The sequence below is a fragment of the Macrotis lagotis genome, chromosome 3 (genome assembly GCF_037893015.1).
Source record: "Macrotis lagotis isolate mMagLag1 chromosome 3, bilby.v1.9.chrom.fasta, whole genome shotgun sequence".
NCBI classification, from domain to species: domain Eukaryota; kingdom Metazoa; phylum Chordata; class Mammalia; order Peramelemorphia; family Peramelidae; genus Macrotis; species Macrotis lagotis.
This window is the reverse complement of record NC_133660.1, coordinates 276,349,574-276,373,557: the sequence shown is the minus strand read 5'-3', so window position 1 is coordinate 276,373,557 and position 23,984 is coordinate 276,349,574. Positions and strand designations below refer to the sequence as shown.

The following is a 23,984-nucleotide window of genomic DNA, read 5'->3' as shown; positions in this document are numbered from 1 at the left end:
CACTTCGTGAACAAATGTTCCTTCAGGAAGACTTGGGGCTGCATTTTTCTAATATTAAGATTTTCCATTTGAGTGCTGGAGGGTCACATCTATTTGGTAGTGATTGTCTTCACGCAGTCCTCTGGAGCTTGTTAGCCACGAGTCTTGGGACCTCTGGTAATACAGTTTTAAACCGTTGCGTTCTTTTCATAGACAAACTCACGGATCAGGTGATGCAGAATCCACAAGTGCTGGCGGCTCTCCAGGAGCGACTTGAGAATGTGTCTCATACACCTTCAAGCTACATTGAAACGTGAGTTCTGGAGACCTCCTCAGAGGCAGCCTAGAGTTGAGAGGAGGGAGAGAGGCGAAAGTAGAGAGGAAAGAGGAAACCTGGATAGTTATTGGTCAGAAGTGCTTTGAGGGAAGATGGAAGAACATTGGGCTTTTTTTTTAAATCATATAATTCCCTTTTTAGCTGAATTGGGAACAAAAGTATAAAGTTTTTCATGGAATGCTGAGATCAGAATCCCTCTTGACTTCTCCTGGGGCAACGGCAACGGCAACAGCTCTGACAGCGCTGGCCTTGTGGGACCCAAGGGAGAGGGCTAATGGGAGGGGGGGCCTTTGGAGCCCTCTGGACAAGGGCTTGTGTGATTGAAACAGTTTCCCTTTCTTGCTCTTTGTTGTCAGTTTGCCCAAAGCAGTCAAAAGACGAATTGATGCTTTGAAACAGCTTCAGGTGAAATGTGCTCACATTGAGGCCAAGTTCTATGAGGAAGTACATGATTTGGAGCGAAAATATGCAGCTCTTTACCAGCCTCTCTTCGACAAGGTAGAGCACTTGGCCAGGGAATTCCTAGGGCCTTTATTCTAATCATAAAACTTGGGGACTTGGAGGAAAGACCTTATTCCATGTATCCTCCAAAGTAAGTACTGCATTGTTTTTCTTTGTTCTAATAAGATTTCATTCTGATGCAGAGACGGGATTTTGTCACTGGTGATATTGAACCTACAGATGCAGAATCAGAATGGCCCAGTGAGAATGAGGAAGAGGAGAAATTGGCTGTAAGTGAGACCTCCTTTGTGGCCCAGTTTTTCATTCTCTTAGAGTATAAGCTTGTCCTTTTGTTCACCTAGTTAGCAAAATGTATAAATTAGCAGTGGACACAAGAATCAGAAGACAAACAAATCCTTGAAGCAGCAAGAAAATAGAGGATAAGCCCTAGGAGCTGGAAATACAGCCAGGAATGGGTTTTTACCAGGGAGTTAGAAAGGTGAGAAAAGTAGGATTGGGTTAGGAAGGAGAAACAATATAGAGAATTTATTTAAAAAAAAAGGGGGGGGGGGCTGCTAGTTGGCATAGTGGATAAAGCACCGGCCCTGGAGTCAGGAGTACCTGGGCTCAAATATGGTCTGAGACACTTAATAATTACCTAGCTGTGTGGCCTTGGGCAAGCCACTTAACCCCGTTTGTCTTGCAGGAAAAAAAAACCAACCTAAAAAAAAGGAACTGATGCATTTAATCCGGGCAGAAGATCTTGTTTTGATGTAGAAAAACCTCCCTCACATCAGTCGCTCTTTGCACTGTTCGTAACCTGTTGGCAGCCATTTTCTGCTGGTGGGTTCCATTCCGGTGCTACAGTAACATCCCTGAGTTCATCTGGATTGACTTATGTCTCTCTAGGTTGACCTTGGGGGACAGCTTTTGTCTTCCTGAGGGCTTCAGCAAATTTAGCAAATTGGGCTTGGACTCCTCCGGGTGGCATTTGTATCTGTTGTGGTTTTGTGTGATTCAAAACTAGCCCTTTGTTTTGCACATTTGATTGGTGCAACTTGTTTTGATGCCATACTTGCCTTTCACTAATCTCCTTCCCTCTTCCCCCTCTTCCCCCTCTCCCTAATGAAACAACAACAAAACCATTGAAATTTTAGAACAGCTGTCACTTTCAGCATCGTAATCTTTATGAAGAAGTCTGTCTATTCCAACAGCAGTTCCCTGGAACAGATGATGAGCATTGCATTTTGCTGGGGTTTGTCAGCTTTAATGTTTTCATTTCTCCCTTTAGTCTTTTTTTTTAGGGTTTTTTTTTTTTTAGGTTTTTGCAAGGCAAATGGAGTTAAGTGGCTTGCCCAAGGCCACACAGCTAGATAATTGAGTGTTCTGAGGCCGGATTTGAATTCAGGTACTCCTGACTCCAGGGCCGGTGCTTTATCCACTGCGCCACCTAGCTGCCCCTCGCCTTAGTCTTTTTAACACTGAAAGGCATTGTGGGCATGTGATATCCTAGTCTGAACGTAACATTTCTCTTACAAATCCCACAATGTGAAACTACAGTAAAACAAAGCCAATGGGCCAGGATCTGTGCTAAGTCCTGGGGATGCAATCATAAAAACTAAGATGGTCCCTGCCCTCAGGGAGCTCACAGAGAGAAATGGTAGCCAGAAGGGATCACCTTTTTCCAGAAGGTGGCCTCATTCCCATTTATGAAGTCTGGGCAATACCTGTTCCCTTCAACATTAGGACCTATTACAGACTTCTTGTACTACTTGGTTAGGCCCAGTGGCCCCAGAGAATTCTGGGGGGTGTGTGTGTGTGTGTCCATGTGTGTCCATGTCCATCTGGGAATGAGGGAGAAGAGGGGTAGAATACATGTACCTGAACACATCGTGTTCCTTCAGGGCAGGGGCTGTCTCCATTTATTTTACCCCATAACCCTCCTACCTAGCAGGGGCCGTCTTGTGTGTACGGGAGCTCCAGATCAGTACGTTGGCCACACTTGACACAAGTTCAGGGGCATGAATTGGAGGACCAGCAATGACCTGGGCACCCTGAGAAACTGTACCCATGTGTTACTTTGTGTTGCAGAGTGTTACTCTTAGGTTTTTGGCAAGGCAAACGGGGTTAAGTGGCTTGCCCAAGGCCACACAGCTAGGTAATTATTAAGTGTCTGAGACCGGATTTGAACCCAGGTACTCCTGACTCCAAGGCCGGTGCTTTATCCGCTATGCCACCTAGCTGCCCCCAGTGTTACTCTTTTTACTTAATTCTACAGTGTAAACATCTTTCTTCCAGGGAGACCTGAAGAACAAAGTGGTGATAGCTGAGAAAGAAGCTTCTGCAGAGGAGCCGAACCCCAAAGGGATCCCAGAATTTTGGTTTACGATCTTTAGAAATGTGGATATGCTGAGTGAATTAGTCCAGGTAATGACAGCCTGACTTTGGGCTGCAAATAGAGAATAGCAAGCAGTGTGTGGGCTCAGAACCCTCCTTATATGGGAGTTCACTGGTGGCAGTGTTCCGGAGAGGCTAACTTGATCTTTGTGCTGATGCTGTTTTCTGAATTCATCTTAGAAGCTGGCTCATGGTCATTGAAGCAATTTGGCATAGAGGCAATATTGAGGCCTGGGTTCTATAGCTACTCGTTCTCATGATTATCTAAGGTGATTTATTGTTAGATGAAGAATTCAATGCCATTAGACTTGGCAATAGGACTGGCAAAGGGACCTCAGGCTCCTGTCTAGTCTTTATCCTCATCATTGGGCAAGGGTGGGATCCTTCTGGCTGAGTCCACTGCACTGCTTGTGTCAGTGCCAACCACTTTTTAAAAGAATTATTCACTGTCTCATGTCTGGAGAGGTTAGGGATATTTAGTTGCAGGCTGACTTTGCTTTATGTTATCAAAATGGTGCCTGCTGCAAGTAAGAATCAAGTTTCACCTTTGACTTCCAGAATTATTTTTGGACCTCTGTTCCCCAGGAAAAAATTTGACCCCAGAACACAGAACTGTCTCATCTCAACCTGGGCAGGCTCCATGGTAGTGGAATGTCTGCTGGCTTCATGGTGTCTGCCATGGCAGCTGTCGTCATGATGTGTGAGCAGCTTCACTTGGGTAGGGCTGCTCCAAAAGCTGCTGAATGAAGGATCACGCAGCTCCAGCTAGTCCCCTAATGTAGGAGTTGGCTCCAGTGTCCAGGAAGCTGTGGCCCTTGGTTTGGGTCTCCTTAAACTTGGAGCTGTGACCTTTGGACCAGATTCAGGAAGGCCATTTGTCCATTGGCAGAGACAGCAGAGTTCCACTTAGTCATAGAATTTCAGAGTTAATGGGGTCTCAGAGCCCTGCCCCCAGAAGAGCCAACCAGGGCTCATCTTGCCTTTGCCAGGAGGTCTCCAGCAAGGTGGGCTAACCAATGGCTCTCCTTTCCTTGGGGAACTGCTCTGATTTTGAGGAAGATTTTCCTGATGTCAAGCCTCTCTTTGCCTCTTCTGTTCCATCCACACTTCTTTCCTCTGGGGATACTACTTTTATCCAGTGGCCCAGGACAGTCATCATGTCCCCCAAGTCTTTTTTTGTTTGTTTTTGGCAAGGCAATGGGGTTAAGGGGCTTGCCCAAGGCCACACAACTAGGTAATTATTAAATGTCCGAGGCTGGATTTGAACTCAGGTACTCCTGACTCCAGCTCTATCCACTGCACCACTTACCTGCCCCCTCCCCCCAAGTCTTCAGACAGAATTTCCCCAATTTTCTTGATCAGACCTCAGAAGCTTTCTGGTACATCGGGGTCTTTGCTAACAAGGAGTTTACAGTTTGGTGGAGGTTAAGGGGATGACCCACAGCATGTAAAGAGGCACAAATGAAGCAGTAGACTGTCCCCAGGCCTGTGAGGGACTGCAGTAGCAGCGGTGAGAGAAAAGGGACTCCCCTCCTGGAAGTGGGGAGGAGAACATTTCAGGGTTAGGGGAAAGAAGCCTCCAAGCCCAGGGGAGGTCAGGGCTTGGAGCAGGCCACAAGTTTCAAGCCAAGGATTTGGCAGAATTGAAATCCTGTGATACCCTCAGATTCATTTCCTCTATAAAGACCATGAATTATGTGTCTACATTTGGAGAAAAAGTAGGGGAACTGTGACTGTCAAAAAGACATTGCCAAAACCAGATTTTTCTTTACAACATATGCTAGCTAATTTATCTTTTCTTTTGTGATTAGGAGTATGATGAACCGATTTTGAAGCACTTACAGGATATTAAAGTCAAGTTTTCGGATCCTGGACAGCCCATGGTAAGTACTGGAGACTTGAGTTGTCGTTAGCAGGTTGGTAGCAGACCAGGGGTCAGCTGCAATGCCAGGCTTGGGACCTGGACAGACAGTGACCTCTAGTGGAGGCTTCGTTGTCTACATGGGCAGGCCTGGCATACTAGGAGACCTGGGGGTGGGGACTGGCCTTTGATTGTGCAGAAACCTGCAAAAGACATTTGTTATGAAGGTTAAACTGAAACTCAGGATTTAGGGCTTTGAAAAGGTCTTTCTGGCACCTTTCCTCCTGCCAGTGCTTCTTGTCCCTTCTTAGTGGCTTAAACAGTGGGTGACTGACTCCCTAGGTTCATTTTTAGGTTTGAGGGACAGTTTTATTGATGAGAAGGCAAATGTGTTGTGATCTTCAGGAGAGCTAATCATTGATCGGCCTTGGAGCAAAGAAAGGAAAAACAAATGACCCTGACTTCTCCTGGCGCTCACTAGGTGGCGGCCTAGCCCTACTCTAGGGCATCCTTCTGTAATGAAAATCTTGTTAACTTTCAACCCCCATTATTTGGATGTTTCAGAATGCAGCTCAAGTTGGATTGCCCCTCCATAGAATATGTAGAAGTAAGGCGTTAGGAAACATTGAAATTAAGTTTGGGGAGAGAGGGGAAGAACCAATTTCTCAAGGTCTGTAAAAGAAAGGACTTTTCCCCATCCCCAAGTTATAGATCTGTCCTCCTCCAAACCTTATTTCCTTTGTCTTGTTGTTGTTCAGTCTTTTCAGTCATGTCCAGATGTTCAGGATCCCATTTGAGGTTTTCTTGGCAAAGATATTGGAACAGTTTGCCATTTCCTTCTCTTTTTACAGATGAGGAAACTGAGGCAAACAGGGTTAAGTGGCTTGTTTAGAATCCTACCACCAGGAAATGACTGAAGTTGAGGTTTGAACTGAGGTCCTCCCACCTCCTTACCCTGTGCTTTCTCTCAACTGACTCTTCTCTCATGTGCTTTATAATCTATATACGATCTCTTAAAAATTCCAGTAAAATGTTTTTGTTTTTATTTGGTTTTGGTAATGAGTTTAATAAATGTGACTTTTTCCATAGAGGAAGAGAAGAAAGAATTGTAGATGAAACTCAAATCTGTTACAGCTTTCAGATGCCCTTTATGGTCAGCATGTCTTAAAATATTTGCTTGATCTTCTATTTTTGACATTCTTCGTTGTCCTTCCCTTTTCCTACAAAAAGGTCTCCTTTTTTTCCTTCCCCTCCACCCCCTTTTTTTCAATTGAAGGTAGTGGGGTTAAGTGACTTGCCCAAGGTCACACAGCTAGGCAGTTATTAAGTGTCTGAGACCGGATTTGAACTCAGATTCTCCTGACTCCAGGACGTGTGCTCTATCCACTGCACCACCTAGCCACCCCTTAAAAGGTCTCTCTCAAACCACATAAATGATTTAGTCAAGTACAGATGCATCCACCTGCCATTTTTGAGCATGGATGCCTTGATTCTGCCCACGCATACCATCCTTTCTGACTATGTGCTTGACCAGTGGCCTCAGAAAGATTCAGCCTTCAAAACTTATGGGACAGCTAGGTGGCACAGTGGATAGAGCACCGGACCTGGAGTCAAGAGGACCTGAGTTCAAATCGGCCTCTGGCACTTAATATTTGCTTATCTGTATGACCTTGGGCAAGTCTTTCAACCTCATTGCCTTGCAAAAACCAAAACCAAAAAAACCTCATTTTAGAAATTACTCAGTTGGTTCTACTCAGGTCTCCTTGTTCACCAATCTCCCTAGGCTTATGGCAGCATAATCCTGTTACATTTGAATACCATCCTTGTTCAACCCTTCCCTAGTTGAAAGGACCCCTTTAGTTTCCATTTCTTTGCTAAAAACAAAAAGCATTGCAATGCATATTTTCAGACCTAGCCCTTTGTTTCTTTGGGTTGTTTTCACAAGGTCCAAGAACATGTGTAGAGGGGCTAAATTCCTAATTGCTTTCCAGAATGCTTGCTACTAAATTGAATCCTGTATTTAAACCATATATTATTCATGGTTTTGTCTCATGTAGCAGTGAGGAAAAAAGATTTCAGGCCCCAGAAAGAAACACTGGCCAAGTCTCTGCTCTCACTTTAGCCTTGGGGAAGAGAATGCACAGGGTCCCACAGCGTTCTCAGATTCTTGGGGCAGTTTTAATCTATTAAAATTTAAAATTAAGCTTTGAAGTTTGTCTAAAGCCATACTTAAGAATTTTTAGCCACCCTACATGTAGGGTATAACTGGAGGACTACTGGCAATGTCAGAGGTCCATCAGGACCCTCTTGTTCCTCCCCACTGGTTGTGTGCGCCTCTTCTCTGTCACTGTTCTATCACTCAGCACAGGAAGAGTCTCCCAATAACCATATTAGAATTCTCCACTGGTCGTATATAAATGGCTCTTCTAGATAGGGCACTGATGGGCCATGTGCATCTGTTCATGAGAGCGGGCCCCATGGACCACTGTTTGCCAACCTTGGCAGCATCATGATTGGCATTAGCTCCATATTTAATCAATTCATCCTGGAAAGGACCTTATCCAGTACAGCCCTTTCATTTGATAGGTGAGGACACAGGTCCAGAATAACTGTTACAGGGTCAGCGTTTCAACTCAGGTCCAGTGACTCCCCTACTGTCAAGTGAGCTGGTCTTTGCCTCTGAACAGCAGAAGACATATTTCCTTCCATTTAGAAACTGTCAGCATGGTTAGAGACTTCAGTGCATGACTCTGAGAACAAAACAATTGAGGCCAAGAGCAGCCTCATCCCCTCTGACCACTGCAGATCCTGTTTCAGACCCCTTTGGTCACATAGGAGATTTTTTTTTTTCCTTTACCTCAGACAAATCTTTAGCTTCTTTCACTCTCGGTTTCCTATTTATAAAACTAGGCTTCTGACTGCTTTTGGAGAAAATCAAATGAGATAGTGGTTGTTCTGTACTGCTTTCTTGAGTGGTGGAGAAGGGAGGCCAGCCTCTCTACCCATGTCACAAGTGGGTAGTTGGCAGAACTGCCACTGTTGTTGGAGGAGGGTCTTTGTATGTAGTTTTATACATTTCCAATGCTTTATCAGCAAATTTTAGCTTGAGCTCAGTTAAAAGAAGACCTTGAATCTGGGCAAGACTCAGGAGGAGCAGGGTCCTGAGACCAGATCCCTGTCAGTGCAGGCCAGGGAGGCAGCCTTGTCTTGATCTTCCCCAGGGCCCCTGGGGAAGTTGGACATGCGGGAGGCCAGGGCAATTGAAGGTTGGCTTTCTCCTGTCCTGTGACACTTGGGAAATCAAAGAGCTGGAGGGGACAGGGGCGTCTTTTCCCTTTGTCCCTCTTCCCTGTGTAGTGACTCTTCTGCTATAAAGTGACCATCTGGCATTGACCTGGGCATGCCGTTTCTGATGGACCTGTAGAAAAGAGATGCTTTTTTTTTCTGATTAAGCAAAGGAAAAGATGTGTGAAGTTGAGATCATCAAAAGCAGACTGTGACCTAGTGCACCATCCTCTGCAAAGAGACCCAAGGACACTGAACAGACTTGGCTGGGCATTGGTGATCCAGGGCAATGCCCTCAAGTACTTCTGAATAGAGTTCGGGGGGGGGGGGCTAGTCTTGGGCTGGTCAGGCCTGGCCTGGCCACTGCCTAGAGGATTTAACCTTTCCAAATGCTATGAAAGATTGGAGGGATTGAGAGGGACTGGGAAAATGGTTACATCACTACCCATTTCTTTGATTTTCTCCAAAACCCCCCAATACTTCATTGACCTGGAACCAACTTGGGCTATTTTTTGGTGCTTCACCTCAAAGGCTCTTTGGTCATGTAGCTGGCATCTAGTTTAAAATGAGTCTTGATCTGACTGATCTCCCCTTTCTGGCCCTCCTTCCCCTCAGCATTCACCCAGATCTTTCTGAGGTTCAGGCCTAACAGTGGTACCTCTCCTCCCTCCCCTTCCCTGGGTCCAAATAGTACCACCCCTCCCCCTTCCTCCTCATTCTCTGGAGTCTGGCTCTCCAGCCTCCTTTGGGTCTCAGCAAAACTCTTGCCTTTCCTCTGTCGATGAGCTCTCCTCTAGCCTCTGGGGCCTCCCCTTTCCAGAAATCCCCTTAGAACAAAAGAATTCTTTTAAAAAAGAAGTTTCAACCACACTAACTGATATATTGGGGGAAAATATCTGACATCATTATTCAGCGTTCCATGCCTCCTGACCTTCTCCCTCTACAAATGAGTAGGGGGTGACGTTTTCACTCAACCCCTAATTGAAGGTGTCTCATTCTTAGTAATTACTAAGCTTTGATTTGATGAAGCGCCTCCTGTGTGTGAGCAGGGGCAGGGGGAGGGGATTGTGATCCTGGGAGTTTGCCTTCCACAGAAGGCAAATCTGTATTTCTAGGAGTACTGGAGAGGGGCTTGAGGGGCTTGAGGAGGCGGGGGAGGGCCAGGAGGAGCCAGCAGGAGCCAGCAGCCAGGGGTGCTCCAGGAGGAGGAGGAGGAGCAGCAGCTCCAGGCCTGACCTGCGAGGAACAAGGGCTGTCCGAGGGTTAGTGGTTATGAAAACAGACTGGGACGGGAATGGACAGACCTGGGCTGGTGGTGGGGAGACAGTGAGACAGTGAGGAGGCCCCTGTAGTGGTGAGGGGAGGGGAGGGCCTGGGTGGGGGGTGCTGGTGGGGGGGAGCGGCTGACTGACCCCGTGTCGTCTTCTCCCCAGTCATTCTCGCTAGAATTCTACTTTGAGCCCAACGACTACTTCACCAACTCTGTCCTCACGAAGACTTACAAGATGAAGTCTGAGCCAGACACGACGGACCCCTTCTCCTTTGAAGGGCCTGAGATAGTAGACTGCGATGGGTAAGGAAACTGGGCCTTTCCCTCCCTCAGTGTGTGCCCAATGCTGGGCTTGGTGGGAGGGTGGCAGAGGCAGCCCTTGCCCCCTCTATGGGGAGAAGGAAGGAGGCCAGTGGGTGCCAGGCCTGCATGTTAGCCCATTGAGGAAGTCGTTGCCCTGTCCTATGTTATGGTTGAGGAAACTTAGGTAAACTCAGGTCAGGTGACTTGACCAGGGTCACCCAGCTTGTCATTGTTTGAGGTCTGATTTCAACATGGGTCATCCTGACTCCAGGAGAGGATATCAGGACAGGCCCAGAGAAAAGGGGCTGATGGAAGGGAGCTGGGGATTGGACAAAGGCAGGATTGACATTCATCTGGTGTCTCCAACTTGGGAGACTCAGTTAAATTTTTCTCTTAACTAAACAGTAAAGAAGAGCTATTTGCTAGTCAGAACCTGCTTGCATCTTGTAGTTACACAGAATTCAGATCAATGAAATGACATGAACTTGGGCGTCTGGTAATAGAGGGCTTGAAATTCAAGTTTGCTCTGGTCCTGACCCGGGGACTTAGAGAAGTACTTGGGCTCCTTGGGGGCAAGGGCCAGGGGTGGGGGGACTTGCCGAGTCAGCAGGGAGATGGTCTGTGCTAGAATCTGTCTCTGGGCTGAGTTTTGGAGGCTTCTAAGAATGGACACTTGAACAACCCTGATCTCCCCTTGATTGGTTGTGGGCGGCAGCCACACTCTGAGTGGTGTCAGCAGCTTGGGGAGCATTGCCATGTTAGTGAGACTCACTGCACAGTCTTAGAGGGCTTTGGGGGGCAAGTTCAGGGCTCACATAGAGCTTGTCTAGGGCTATGGGAATTGGGTGTTTACCTCATTGACCCTTGGTGAGGGTTGTTTGGGGTACAAGATTCAGAGGCCCCACCTGCCTGACCTCAGCAGCGCACACCTCTTGTTGCTTTTGTTGAGGAAAAAATTGAAGTGGGTGATTGTTTCATATTGATGCTGTCTCGAGGACAGCTCCAAGCTCCCAGGCAGAGTGGTGGGCAGCCCTTGGTCAGCTCACTGGTTTCTGTCTAACATTTTTCAGTTTGGGGTTCATTAGGCTTGTACTGTCCTGCCCGCTCACAATCATTTCAGAAAGTAGTGTTTCCTCTTGCAGCAAATTGACCTTGGTCTGAAGTTTCTGGGCTGGTGTCAGAGCTGGAGGGATCCTGGACAGGGTGGTCATTGGATTTGTGGGGTGTGGCTTTCTGACTCGGTTCTGCTCCCCCAGGTGTACTATTGATTGGAAGAAGGGCAAGAACGTCACAGTGAAGACAATCAAGAAAAAACAAAAACACAAGGGCCGAGGGACTGTGAGGACGGTCACGAAGCAAGTCCCCAACGATTCATTTTTTAACTTCTTTAGCCCCATCAAAGGTAAGCTGTGACCTCGAGATCTGGACCAAAAAAAGGTTTATAAACTGTCTTAGAGCATTATGAAGAGTTATTGCCGTCCTCTTGTTCCCTTCCCTTTTATAGACAGGTGTCAGGTGAGGCCATGGAGGTGATAAGAGATCTTCCTACAGTCGCCTAGATAGGTGCCAGAGCCGGGGTTGGCTCTCACCTCTTCAGAACCTTGTTCTTTTGAGCTGCCCCCCCACCCCCCCCCACACACACACACATACCTCAGCCTGCCTTCATGCTCGCCCTGCCTGTGTTCCTGGAAGAAGAGGCCGGCTGGCCTTTCCACTGTAGGGCAGTACCAGCTGCATTGCTCAGCCATGTGGTTGGGAATTTGTGTTTGAGCATCTGCTGTGAGTGCCATGTCCTTTGCTCCTCCTTATCTTTAAAACAGTTCAGCTTGATTTCAGTCTGATGGCCCTGTTTGCCTGTTCATTTTTTCAAAGGAGTTTTTTTGAATTTGTAGTAATAACAGAAGAAGTGCTCTTTGATTCACTTTGAATATGCCCACCTAAAGTAGGTTGGGAGGCTGTTTTCATTGAGGTTAGTTTTTGTTGCTCTAGAAATGGCCTGTGTCCACCCCAGCCCAACTGTACTTTGGCTAACGAAGTTTTGATGAAGTTCTTTCCCAACTATCACCTGAGATTGGCCTTCTCTTCCTCTTGAAAATGTTCCACTTGTGTTTTTGAAGTAGTTCTGCTTTGTAGAAACCTTTGGGTGACCTACTTTGGGGTACCCTGGCAGTTTCACCTTCCAAGCCTTGGGAAGCAGTCATCAGCTTGGAAAGGAATAGATTGATAATCACCAAGGAGAGAATGGAAATGAAGGACTCATAAGCATTTGCTCATTTTTTTTTAGTACTGAGCCAAGGGCTGGTTTCAGCCAATAGAGAAGCAGAGAAGAGGCAACTTTTCTTTCTTTCTTTTTTTTTTTTTTAAGATTTTGAGTTCCACACTTTTCTCCCTCCCTTCCCCTTCCAAAGACAGCAAGCAGTCTGATAAAGGTTAGATATCTGTAGTCATGTTAGACATATTTCCACCTTAGTCATGTTGGGAAAGAAGAAGCAGAAGAGAAAACCATGAAAATAAACCCCAGAAAAAACCAAAGTGAAAATCGTCTGCTTCCAACTGCATTCAGAATCCATCATTCTTTCTCTGGATGTGGCTGGCATTCCCCATCCTGAGTCTTGAAATGAGGTAGTTATCTTTCTAACAGGGAAGATGACACACTTGTATCCTTGAGAAGGGCTTTCTGATCACAACATTTCGTGTCCATGAGTGCTGAGCTCATTGGGGAGACCCCCCCCCCCCGCCGTTGGTCCTGGGACCCTGTGGGGAAGGGCACCTTTCATTGCCATCTCAACTCTGCCTTTCAATGTGGGACAGAGGGGGAGGCCTAGGGACACAAAGGACCCACACACAAGAAGATGGAGAATGCTTTTGTGCTAAGCAGTCAGAGCTTGGAAACTTGTCCCTTGAGATTGGCAACCCAAGCTGATAGTGCTAGCCTCAGAGGTACCCACCTGCTGTGCTTGCCAAAACTGGGGCAGACTGGCCAAAAGTCTAAGGACTTTTAAAGATGTGGGAACGGGCTAGGAAGGCTGTGTTGTTCAGCATCCTGCCCAAGAGCAGGTGGGGTGTTTTTTTTTTTCTCCATAGTTTTTGACTGGTTTGGACATCCAACTGATCCAGGCTTCTTTACTCAGTCCTGAAGCACTCAAGTCTATCTTGAGTTGGGTGTCCCTCATCAAGCACACACGTGTGTGGAGTCTTAGGGAAGAGGCTGCTGGAGAGAGAATGTTATAGATGCCAGTCCTGCCAGTCCCAGGCCTTTTTCCTGATTGTTCTCCTGGCTTAATTGCCTGACACATGTGACCCACAAACCCAACCACATCCCTAGAGGTCTTGACATCAGTCAAACTTTGACTTGGCTGGAAAAGGCCACAGCCTTCGACTCCCTCTTCCCTTGACAGCTGTTTCTTCCTTGCTTCAGAGCATGGTTCTGGGGCCACTTTGCACTGGAGGCCTCTCTGAGCGCTCCCATCTTAGAATGGCTGTGGGTGCTGTGAATAAGAGAAGGGCCAGAGAAGCAGAGGCAGTTGCATTCTTACGTCTTGGCTAATAAATACCCACCTGCTAAGTGCTGCTTTCATGCATGGCACTTGTTCCTAGGGGAGGGTAGCAGGGCTCCACAGAGACAGCGAAGGCACAGCTGACACCTTTCCCTCTTCCCCAACTTCCCTTCTCCCAGTAGCCTTTGTCTTGTCTCAGACCCCTAGATTTGTCCCTGAGAGGAGCATGCCCATGGACTGACGCTTTGTTAGCCCCTCCTCTCATTGAGCGGAATGCAGGAATATGTTGTTGAGACCAGTCATAGGTGTTTTTATTGAGCTCCTAGTTTCTGTCTGCAAGATGAGCAGGGGGCATTGAGGTCCCAGAGAGGTTAGTGTTCTGGTGTCACTTGGGTGGGGAATGCTCACTTGTTATTTAGGTGAGCCCATTGTGGCCCCGAAGGTACCCCAAGTGTCTGGACATGCTGATCCCTTGTTCAGCCTGGGAATGATTTTCTGGCCAAATCAAGTCCAGACCCATTCCTTGAAGTTAAGGTAGGGGAGGGCTAGGTGGGTGGGAAACAGCCCAGCTTTGATGTAGCCGGGGAATGCTCTGACATGTCTTGGAAATCATTGGGAAGCCCTCTTATATGAAGAAGTGTTAAAACTTAGTAATTTCCAGTGAAGGGAAAAACATGAATTAGAATTGTGAAATGTTCTTTTCATTAAGTCAACTGGACTGGGGGCAGGGCTTGGTATAAATGTGATATTTAATAATAGAATTTTTTTCTTTATTTTTGTAGTATCTGGGGATGGCGAGTCACTGGTAAGATTCATATTTCAAAGCCTCATTTGAGTGCCCTATTTTCTTATACTTTTCTTTGTTCTTAAGTACTTGTGTTAATTTATGGTGGATCTCTAAGGAAAAGGGTGCACCTCACACAAACTCCCAATTCAATCCTGAATGTGTGTGTGTGTGCTTTCTCCACCATGCTAGTAACAGTGGACCACCCTTGCCCTGGAGGCCCGGGGACGAAGAGTCCAGCGCTTTTCTCTAGGGGGCTGGCTGGTCCCTCAAAGGTGGTGTTGACAGACTTTTCAGATAGCTTTGGAGGAATTTCATAAATATTTCATAACCTAAGAGCTAAGTATTCTTTTTTTAAAAAAATTTATTTCATGCATATGCACATGTATATTTGTAAATTACAAAATTTCCCTCCACTCCCCTCCCCTTAGTGGCAAACAGTCAGGTTAGCATTGTACATACATATTTGTGAGAGACATTTTACAGATCGGCATGAGGAATTAGGATTAAGGGAAAGAGATACATAAGAGATAATTTTTACAAAGTGTTGATCAAGATTCTGAAGGGTTGTTTTTGTTTTGTTTTTCTTCCTCTGGATGGGGATAACATTGTCCATAGCCAGTCTAATACGGTTGTCCTAGTTCTCTGAACTGCTGAGAGGAGCCGCTTCCATCAAGGTCGATTATCTCACAATGTTGTTGTTAATGTGTACATTGTTCTGTTAGTTCTGCTCCCTTCGCTCAGCATCAGATTCTGTAACTCATTCCATGCTTCTCTGGAGTCTGACCATGTATGATTTCTTTTAGAACAATAATATTCCATGATATCCATGTACCATAACTTGTTTAGCCATTCCCCAATGGACGGGCAAGAGCTAATTGTTCTAAAGTGGAAATGGCTCAAATGTTTATGGATAGTGTTGGAGGTTCAATACAATACTGTTTATACAACTTTGGGCCAGTTACTGAAGCTGCTCCTCTCGAGAGCCTTGTGACCAAAACAGACCTGCCTTGATTCTGAAAAAGCTGATGGCCATAGTTAAATGTTGTGGGTTTTTTCAACTATAGGAGATTCTACAGAGTTAATATTTTAAATTTTCCTCCACAGGATGAAGATTCAGAATTTACATTAGCTTCGGATTTTGAAATTGGGCACTTCTTCCGTGAAAGGATAGTTCCACGTGCAGTCCTTTATTTTACTGGGGAAGCCATAGAGGATGATGATAATGTATGTATATCAATCTTGTTAGTGACTGGTATCATGTCTATATGAGTGTGAGCAGCCAGAAAGGGTCATGGCATTTGGGAGCCAGAAAGAGCCCGTTTCTTCATTTGATAGAGGGGTAAACTGAGGCCCAGAGAGTATATTTAAATGACTTAACTATCCTTGTGATCTTGCACATAGAAGAGCTGGGAGCAGAAACCAGATCTGACTCCTAGACAGGTGATCTCTCCCTCTCAGAGAGTGATTTGTTGTTGCAAGAGATGAAGAGGACATTAGTAGTTTTGCTTGCCCTTAGACAAACATCTGGCAAAAACTGCTTCCTGTTATCTTGACAGAAAATAGAAAGCATAGGGACATGCTGACTTCTCTAGTGGTCATCTTCCCACTTTACTCCCCCAAACCAGAAGAAGTTTTGAGAACTTTCCCAAGATAGCACATGTTCTCAAGGTTGTTGATATATAACTTGTGGGATCCTCTAGGAAAGAGTTATTATACAGAGAAATGCAACAGTAGCCCAAGAGCTACTGGATACTCTGGTGCATTCAGAATCAAGGGGGGGGGGGGAGAATTACGTGTTTCAAAGCAAAATTGATAAAGTTGTGCTTTTCCATTTTCCCTGTTCTTAAGGGGAACTGTTGGGAAGCGTAATTACCCACCTGTCCTTAATACATCTAGCTGTCCTTTGTGAAGCCTTGGCCATCCTTGACCAACTACTTGACCCTTCTGTCATGTGATGCTCAGTAAGACTATCCCTCCTCCATTGTCTTGGGAATCTAAGGATTTAGAATTTAAACCCTGGGGGTCCCAGAAGTTCAGTGATTTGCTACAGATTCTATAGGTAGAAGAGTTGCCGCCTCAGCCCAGCTTCTTTGAGTCCCCAGCCGTCATACCCCAAGGTGTGTTACTCGTTTTTGTCTGTCTTCCATCTCGGCAAGGTCTAGAGTAGCCAGGCTGCTCTTTATAAAAGGCTTCCCATAGAGTGTCCAACCAGCCCGAGGGGCCCATTTTCTGTGCAGAGCCTTGGGTAGGGCACTAGGGACAAGACTGGTGCCTCCCCTCATGGAACTTCTAGTCCTAGTTGGGGGTAAACTTGGCCATGTAGAGAGCTGACATCAAGGCTCTAGACAAAGCAGAGTGGCATGTTGCCCTTGCGACCATCCAGGAAGGCTTCCTAGAGGAGGGGACATTTGAGTTGATCTTTAAGAAAGGTAGGAATTCAATGAGGCAGAAACCTTCTCCTTCAGGCTTTGCCCTGTCTCTTCCTGCTGGGTGGGGTGGAACCAGCCTTGGATCCAAGCTCTGGCCCACATTGAAGCAAGGTGAGGAGCACTTCCCTCCAAGTCTGAGGCCTCTCTGAGCCTGGTACCTTAGTTTCTTGGTATTTGAGGACAGGCCACTTGATTTCAGGTTCTATTTGGTTTATCCAGGAGACCACATGTGTGGACCGAGAGAGAGAGAGAGAGAGAGAGAGAGAGAGAGAGAGAGAGAGAGAGAGAGAGAGTGAGTGCATCCAAATATGCATGAACCACGCCACCATCAGGCAGCCAATGTGTACTAGAAATGGAGCCTTCTCATTAGAGCCAAGGGCTTTATCACCTGGGTGTTTGTTTCTGAGGTAGCCTCCAAATAAGGAAGGCCCGAGTTTGAGTCTTCCCTGTGACCCTGGGCAAGTTGTAATCTCTCCGAGTTCTGGGGATTCCTAAAATGACTGCAGTCTTGGGCTTACTCCTAGCCCACCTCTTTCCTGCCAGTCTAATGAATGTGGCCTTCAGAGGACCCACATCTTCCCAGTAAAGTGACTTAGAGGGCTCAAGAGAAGTTGGTTTGAGATTCAGTAGTGTTTAAGTCTAACCAGTGCTGAAGGCTTGACTATTCAGCACAAAGATTTCTACTTGACAGCAGCAAAACCAGTGTTTGCCTCTCTCTTATCTGGGCTGTCAGCTGGAATATTGTAGGTTTATTTAGGCCAACCTTGCAGAGAATTGAAAGACAAGGAATTCATCCACCCCTAAAGATCTTTTCCAGCCTCTCCAGCCCATGAACTCTAGGGACTAGCGGCTCTCTAGTGCCCCTTTCCCAGTAGGAGCCGACCAGCAGGTACCCAGGGCTTGTCTTTCCTGACCTCTTTCTTGGGTCCCTTTTCTCTTCCTGTCCCTGTTCAGAGGGGCCCTTCCAGTGGTTAGCCATGGGAAGTTTTTTCCTCCCAACAGGGGGTGGCTCAGTGAATGCAAGACAAGATTTCTATGGCGTTTTGGGGAGAGTGGAAACAACTGGCCAAAGATGGATTGAGGCCATGTAGCTGTTGTTCTAGAAATCTAAAAACGTTTTTCCATTTTTCAGTTTGAAGAAGGCGAGGAAGGGGAAGAAGAGGTAAGATAACATACCATGGCAATTTGGGGGACGTGCTGGGGGTTGTTTTGTGATGAGGAGCATGACTCCTTAGGATTTGTTTTGGGGGACCACACACTGATCTGCTTTTGTAATTAATGTCACCCTTCTCCATGTTTTTAAAACTGGACACTGGCTACTTGAGCAAATAGACTTCCACTGTGTGGGGACTCTTTGCCACCATTCACTTAGCATTCTTTCTAAATCAAGTGATTGCTTCTTGTGGCTTTGTGGGAACATTTGTGGTTCTACTGGAAGTGTGGGGTGGGGCTGTTGAGGAGCCCTCTGCTGACTGGCCGTCTTTCTTGTTCCCCCAGGAATTGGAGGGTGAAGAAGAGGGAGAGGAAGATGAAGATGGAGAGAATGAGCCCAAGGTTAGTGGTCTTAATGACTCAGACCAACTGCTTTGGGGAACACTGTATTGGGCATTTTAGGCCTCGTTTTAGTCAGACATTTGGTGAAAGTTGAAGGTAAATAACATTTTTAGAAATTGTAGAGTTTTTAAAAAGGGCTCCATTTGGATGAAAAACCAGGGAACTTTTCATACAAGAAATTTAGAAATTATTATTTATCTTGACAAAATTTTGGTTTCCCTTTATCTGGCTGTATTCCTAATAGTTGAATTCATAAAGCCACCGTTTTTCTTTTCAAATTAAGAGAAAGATAAAACCAATTCCAGCTCTTCGACTGAATTAGAAATAACTATTTCTTATTCTTTGGCATGAAATTCACTAGCTTGCTGCCTGCAGAGAGTGACACCTGGCATCCCTGGCTGGGGCGGGGGGGAGAGGAGGTCTGTCTGACCAAGTCCGTAATGTAATGACCAGTCTGAACTTGAATGACTGACACGAAGCTCAGGAGACCCAGCTTCAACTGGAAGCTGATTCCCAGAGGACACCAATAGAGATGCTCCTCTTTAACAAGGAGCCTGGGCACTTGGATAATTAAGCCATATTTGTTGAATCCTGTTACGCTAAGTAATCCCCATCCGAGGGAATATGGATAGAATGTCCCTTCCCTTCATAAAAAAAATGGAAAACGAGCTCAGTGCCTATCAGCCATCAAACAACAAAGTAAACCGAATCAGCTAAAGTCACGTTGAGTTGCTTTGAAGCTCGTGGCTATTAGCTTCCTCTGCCCTAGTGACAGAGTTTTGAAGTTGGGGGCTTATTTTTCACAGAATGGAGTCAAAACTGGTTTTTTATTTCCACCAATCCCCCTCTGGTTTGGTTCTGCTTGTGAAGGTGCTGGCGTGCTTGCTGCTGTTTGCAAGGCCTTGCTTCTTCAGCATTGCTCTGCTCCTCTTGCTTCCAATCTTAGTCATCTTCTGGAAGAGCCCCCCCCCCCCCTTCCCCTCTTAGTACAAGGTTCCCAAGTCCTTCCTTCCTGATGAAGCCTGGGATGGGGGAAGGGGCCTGAAGCGAGTCTGGACAGGGAAGTCTGCCTTGGGGAGTGTGAGGATTCACCCTCATGAGGAAAGAAGGGTTGTTGTTTCTTTGAGTAAACCATCAAAATGGCCCTTTGCAGTCACCTCTTTTTCTAAGGGACAGGAATCCATAGAGGAACTTAGAGCCTCAGAAAAGCTCTAGTTGAGCAAAAGATAGGAAGACAGGACAGCAAAGTTTAGTATTAGGAATGTTCTCTTTGAGAGGTGAGAAGTTGGTGATCTGAGGGGACAGGTCTGGTGTGATGGAGTGGCCTCACAGAAAGAGTATTTGCAGAGCTAAGTAGCTCCAGAAATTGGGGTTGTTTCCTCCTGTATTATTTTTCACATTTCATTGTCTTTCATGCTGACGGTTCCTTTCAATTTTTTTTTCCCCATTTAGGTGTAATTTTTGTCTGTTTATCATTCATATCATAGGTAAGGTGGAATTCCATTCATACACTTGAAAGCTGATGCTCTGTAGCCAATACACTGTGGGGTTGTTCACTTATAAGGGTTAAAGAGAGAATAAAACCCATGCAGACGGTAGAGTCCAGTCAATTTAGGGCTTGGTTCCCAAGGAGTGTGTTTGTAGGGTGAACCTCTGTAACATGGGGCATTGTAACTTAACCATGACTTTTCCTGAGTTGGATTCACCTGATCTTTCTTCTGATGAAGGCGTTCAAGCCAGGAAGGTGCCATCTCCATCTGTAGGGTTCATTGCACCTCCCCTGAGAAGGCAGAGCATCTAGGGGACCCTGGGGGGTGCTGCCCCAGGCCCCCTTTAGGGATCAGAACAGTGAGAAGCAGGGCACGGGGACTCCTGCTTTTGTCTTTTTAAAATTTGGTCCTCTAGGACCAAATGAAGGGTTATCTAGAACAGAAAAATTTCAAGCTTGCAAAGCCAAGTCACACTCTGGATTGATAGTCATATTTTATTTTTCACTTACAAGGTGATAACAGGTGTATTTAGGTTTCAAAGTACCTGTTGGGTATTCTAGTGTGAAGTTTATGAAGAATTTTCTGTTTATAAAAGGTACTTAAATGAGTAGGAGAGCTATTTGCAAAGTTAAATCCACCTGGATGAGCCTCTCCCACCCAAGGTGATACTTTGAAGGGTATTTCTCTCAGGGTCCTCCTCCCTGCAAGTAGCTAACTAAGATGGGAGTAAGTTAATGGGAAGATGAAAAATGGAGGGAAAACCTTACCTGTGTTGAGGGTGCAGGGCGGGGGGGGGGGGGGGGGAGCCAAAGGGAGGAGCCTCATTACAGAGGAGGGCCTGGGAACCAGCCTGGTGCCAGATTCTAGAATTTAAGGTTATTAGCAAAAGGGTTGACTCTCAATGGAGAGAAGAATCGAGGATACTTAAGTAAGTGTCCACCAATTTTTATCTTAACATTGAGTCTGCATTTTTATTTCATAAAACCCAGTTTTTAGAAATAGTATTTAAAGCAGTAGCTCTAGAATTAAATCAGGATATATATTTTTGCTAATTAAATGGGACTCGGGATTGGAACTGGTAAACTTTCATCTTTTACAACAAAAATGATTTAGTTTAATATAAAACTTCAGATTTTCATCAATTTCTATAGAAAAACAAAAGCATTTTTTTAAACTCCATGAAACTCATTTTGTAGATCATTGACTCATGATGACATTAACCAGATTCCCCTTGTGGGGATTTCTTTGGGGCCCCCCTTCACCCGAGATGAACCTGGCTTTGTTGGGAAGACTGTGTGGTCCACACCATGTTTGCTTGCAGTTCTTCGCTGTTGGGGCAGCTTCACTCAGATCATCCAGGAATTGGCCACAGCATTAATGCTAGATTTCTGACCTAGGATTCCATATCTGACCTGGCTCTGGCTTTGCAAGCCTTCCTCATTGAGCCCAGCAATGGGGTGATGTCATGTTAAGGGAGAATGAGGAGCTTGGGGGCTTTTTATTTTGCTTCCACAACAGTTTCTTCCCTCTTAGCTTTAGTTTTTATCTGGACCTTAAATGCTTAGGTCATATTGTCATTAGAGCCGCCCTGCCATCGAGACTAGGTGTGCTAGCTTCTTGTGTCCTTTCTCAGGTGGGTCTGTTATTTTCATTGGTGTTATGACATGCCAGTCCGTACCCACTCCTAATCACTGGCTTTTAAAAACATGCCCCCCGACCCCAGGCAGTCCAACTGGGGAATAACTGAAGCTTTAGACAATGGGCTCATCAAAGGAGCATGGGGTCCATTTTCTCTGCAGCTCCCCCTTAGCCCCAGAAAATCGGTGGAGCCTCCTGTACAGGCAGTGATATGGAGCGGAGTGGCACTGGCCTGCCCTCAGGAACCCTCTGCTCAGCTGGACAGTGCCAGCTTTGGAGCCTGCTGCATTAAACAAAAGACATGTTTAGTTCTGAGGGGGGTTCAGATACATCTGACACCTGATACTAACGGGAATCTCTGCAATAGAGGGCCCCTTCTTCTAAGAACAGTGGCATCTGCTAATGAGCCACCACTGGTATTGGCCCCTCATTCTTGAAAGATTTCCCTCTTCCAGAGGTATCCATTGAGCCTTTTGGAGACAGACTGACGAACATACGTGACCCCCCCCCCGGGGGGGGGGGACAGGACTCCTTATGAAGCACCCAGTGACCTAGTGATTATAACTCCCTTTTTTTTTTTATTTTTTAACTCCCTTTTTTTTAATAAGACAATGGGGTTAAGTGACTTGCCTGAAGTCGCACAGCTAGGTGAATATTAAGCGTCTGAGGGCAGATTTGAACTCAGGTCCTCCTGACTTAAGGGCCAGTGCTCTATTCACTGTGCCACTTCTATCCAATTTTAGACAGACAGGAAGAGCAGCGACAACCGCTTGGGGTAGAATTAGGTATTTGGGCGAGGTCCTTGGTTGCCCCTGTTTGCATGTGGTCTGAGGCAGAGCAAACAAGGCTTGGATAGTTTGCCAAGGCTAGAATTGCCTTCTGTCCCGCCTCTGAATTCTCTCTCTGACCTTGGCATGCCTTGGGTGACCTTTCCCTGCATTGGCCTCAGTCTCTCTGAGAGCCCTGTGGGAGGTGGAGTTTCCCCTTGGAGACCCTCAGAGAAAAAGGTTGGATGCTCTGGCCAGAGGTGGGGTTCACCAGCCTCATTCTTCACTCAGGTTTGTGGAGTGCTTGGTGTTTTTAAAAAACAGTCTTTGAAAGGAAGTGAGATTTGGCAGAGAGTTCTCTGTCACTGAGCTGCTGTGGGGTTCTGGGAGAGACACTTTCCCCACTGTCCCAGGGAGAAAGGGGCTCAGCATACCCCCGGGGCACTGGCAGCCTATTACCTGGCTCAGCTCTTCCTGTTGAGGCTCTGATGAGGTACAGGTCTGGGTCTGAGCTCAGCTGCTGGGGGGGAAGCTGTGCAGTGGATGGTGGGTTTTGTGCTCTTAGCATCCCAATGGGATTTTCTGAAAAGCTGGTTTTCCTCCCCAGGGAAGGTCCATATTCCTTGTCCTGATTCAGGATCAGGCTGTAGCAGAGGCCAGCAAAACCAGCACACTCTGGGCTTCCTTGGCCGGGCGCCCCTGGACTGGGCCCTGGTCTGTGTCTGGGGAAAGGATTTGCTTTCCTTCCCCTTCTAAAGCATCTGTTCTTGGCTCAGCTTTCTAACTTTGTCAGGATTGAACTTCCTGGGCTTTTTTGCCGGTCTGAGCTTTTTTCCTTTAAGATGAGAAAGAGTGCTGGGCCTTGACCCCAGGGAGCTTGGTGGAAGCGCATGCCTGCCCTGCTCTCACTGCTTCTGGCTGGCTCTCAGAGGGACTTCCTGTGGTTTGATGTTGGGTGCTGGTGGGATGGCTGCGAGGCGTGGGCTCAGAGGCTCTCTTTGTCTTGGCAGAGAGAATGCAGCCAGCCTGCAGAGTGCAAGCAGCAGTGACACGCATCGCCCCCTCGGGAGAGGCTGGACCGCCTCCGATGAAGGACGCCTTGGGATCCCGCTCCGGCAGTCTAACTAACAACGCTTACGGTTAACTTGTTTTCAAGTGCGTGGTTTTCACTTACACTTTTTTTCTTTTTGCCTAATTTGTACAGTGGTAACTTTGATGCATTTTGCAACTAGGAGGTTTCAGTAAAGCGCCCTCTCTGCCCACTATTGCCCGCCTGTGAGCCAGGCAGGTGCACCCACAGGTGCCAGAGTGCATTTGTAGCTCTGTAAGACAGAGGAGGTAGGACACGCACAGGCACACACGGACACACGCACGCCCTGCCCCGTGCCCTCACCCGCTTCTATAGCCTCTTTGTCCCATCATCTCAGAGCTGCCAAGTAGAGTCAAGCCAGGTTTGGTGGGGGGAGGGCAGAGGGCGGGGGCTCGGACAGGTCGTCATCCTATTTATTTCCTAATGTTTGTATGTACCATGAACTGGGGCCCGCCTGTGCTAGATCCTGAAACCACATAATGTGAGATCTGACGGCTCGGTCCAGGGGGGTGGGGGCACGGCCTTCCCAGAGCAGAGACCAGACCCCTATGCTGCGGAAGATGGGGCAGGCTTGTTCCTGGCAGCCTGCGGGCTCTGGCTCCAGCTTCTTCCAGTGCTTGGGGTGGGTGGGTTCTATCTTTCTGTTGGCGTGTAGGGTTTCGGATGCACCTTTGTAGTTATTCAGTCCCCGATGCCAATCTCCAGCCACCATTGACTAGCAGCTTTATTTCCACTGTGACTGGGCGTGTAGAGAGTGCCAGCCTTGCCTAAACAATACACATTTGTAACTTAAGACTATCCGGTGTTTTCAATTTGTACAGAATAGTTAGGATATTCTATTAAAGTTGTGAAACATGAA

The 23,984-nt window shown here is 46.7% G+C and overlaps 1 protein-coding gene and 1 non-coding gene across 6 annotated transcripts in view; both read left to right on the top strand.

Annotated features, from left to right (window-relative positions):
• Positions 1-23,984, top strand: part of NAP1L4 (nucleosome assembly protein 1 like 4) — a 33,955-nt gene extending 9,971 nt beyond the window's left edge. For 4 of the 5 annotated variants that reach the window (XM_074230815.1, XM_074230817.1, XM_074230818.1 and 1 more), the window contains 12 exons: positions 193-292; positions 673-814; positions 961-1,047; positions 3,056-3,184; positions 4,966-5,037; positions 9,734-9,873; positions 11,130-11,275; positions 14,153-14,175; positions 15,262-15,381; positions 17,719-17,748; positions 18,084-18,140; positions 23,046-23,984. In XM_074230815.1, the coding sequence (XP_074086916.1) occupies positions 193-292; positions 673-814; positions 961-1,047; positions 3,056-3,184; positions 4,966-5,037; positions 9,734-9,873; positions 11,130-11,275; positions 14,153-14,175; positions 15,262-15,381; positions 17,719-17,748; positions 18,084-18,140; positions 23,046-23,084 (1,085 nt within the window). In that variant the 3' untranslated portion in view covers positions 23,085-23,984. Of the gene's footprint in view, positions 1-192; positions 293-672; positions 815-960; positions 1,048-3,055; positions 3,185-4,965; positions 5,038-9,733; positions 9,874-11,129; positions 11,276-14,152; positions 14,176-15,261; positions 15,382-17,718; positions 17,749-18,083; positions 18,141-19,592; positions 19,628-23,045 lie in introns of all 5 variants that reach the window. The other variant, XM_074230816.1, reaches the window with a different exon arrangement.
• LOC141519780 (small nucleolar RNA SNORA54) lies at positions 1,562-1,686 on the top strand. The gene has a single exon (XR_012477421.1). It is a non-coding gene; the product is annotated as a small nucleolar RNA SNORA54 (small nucleolar RNA).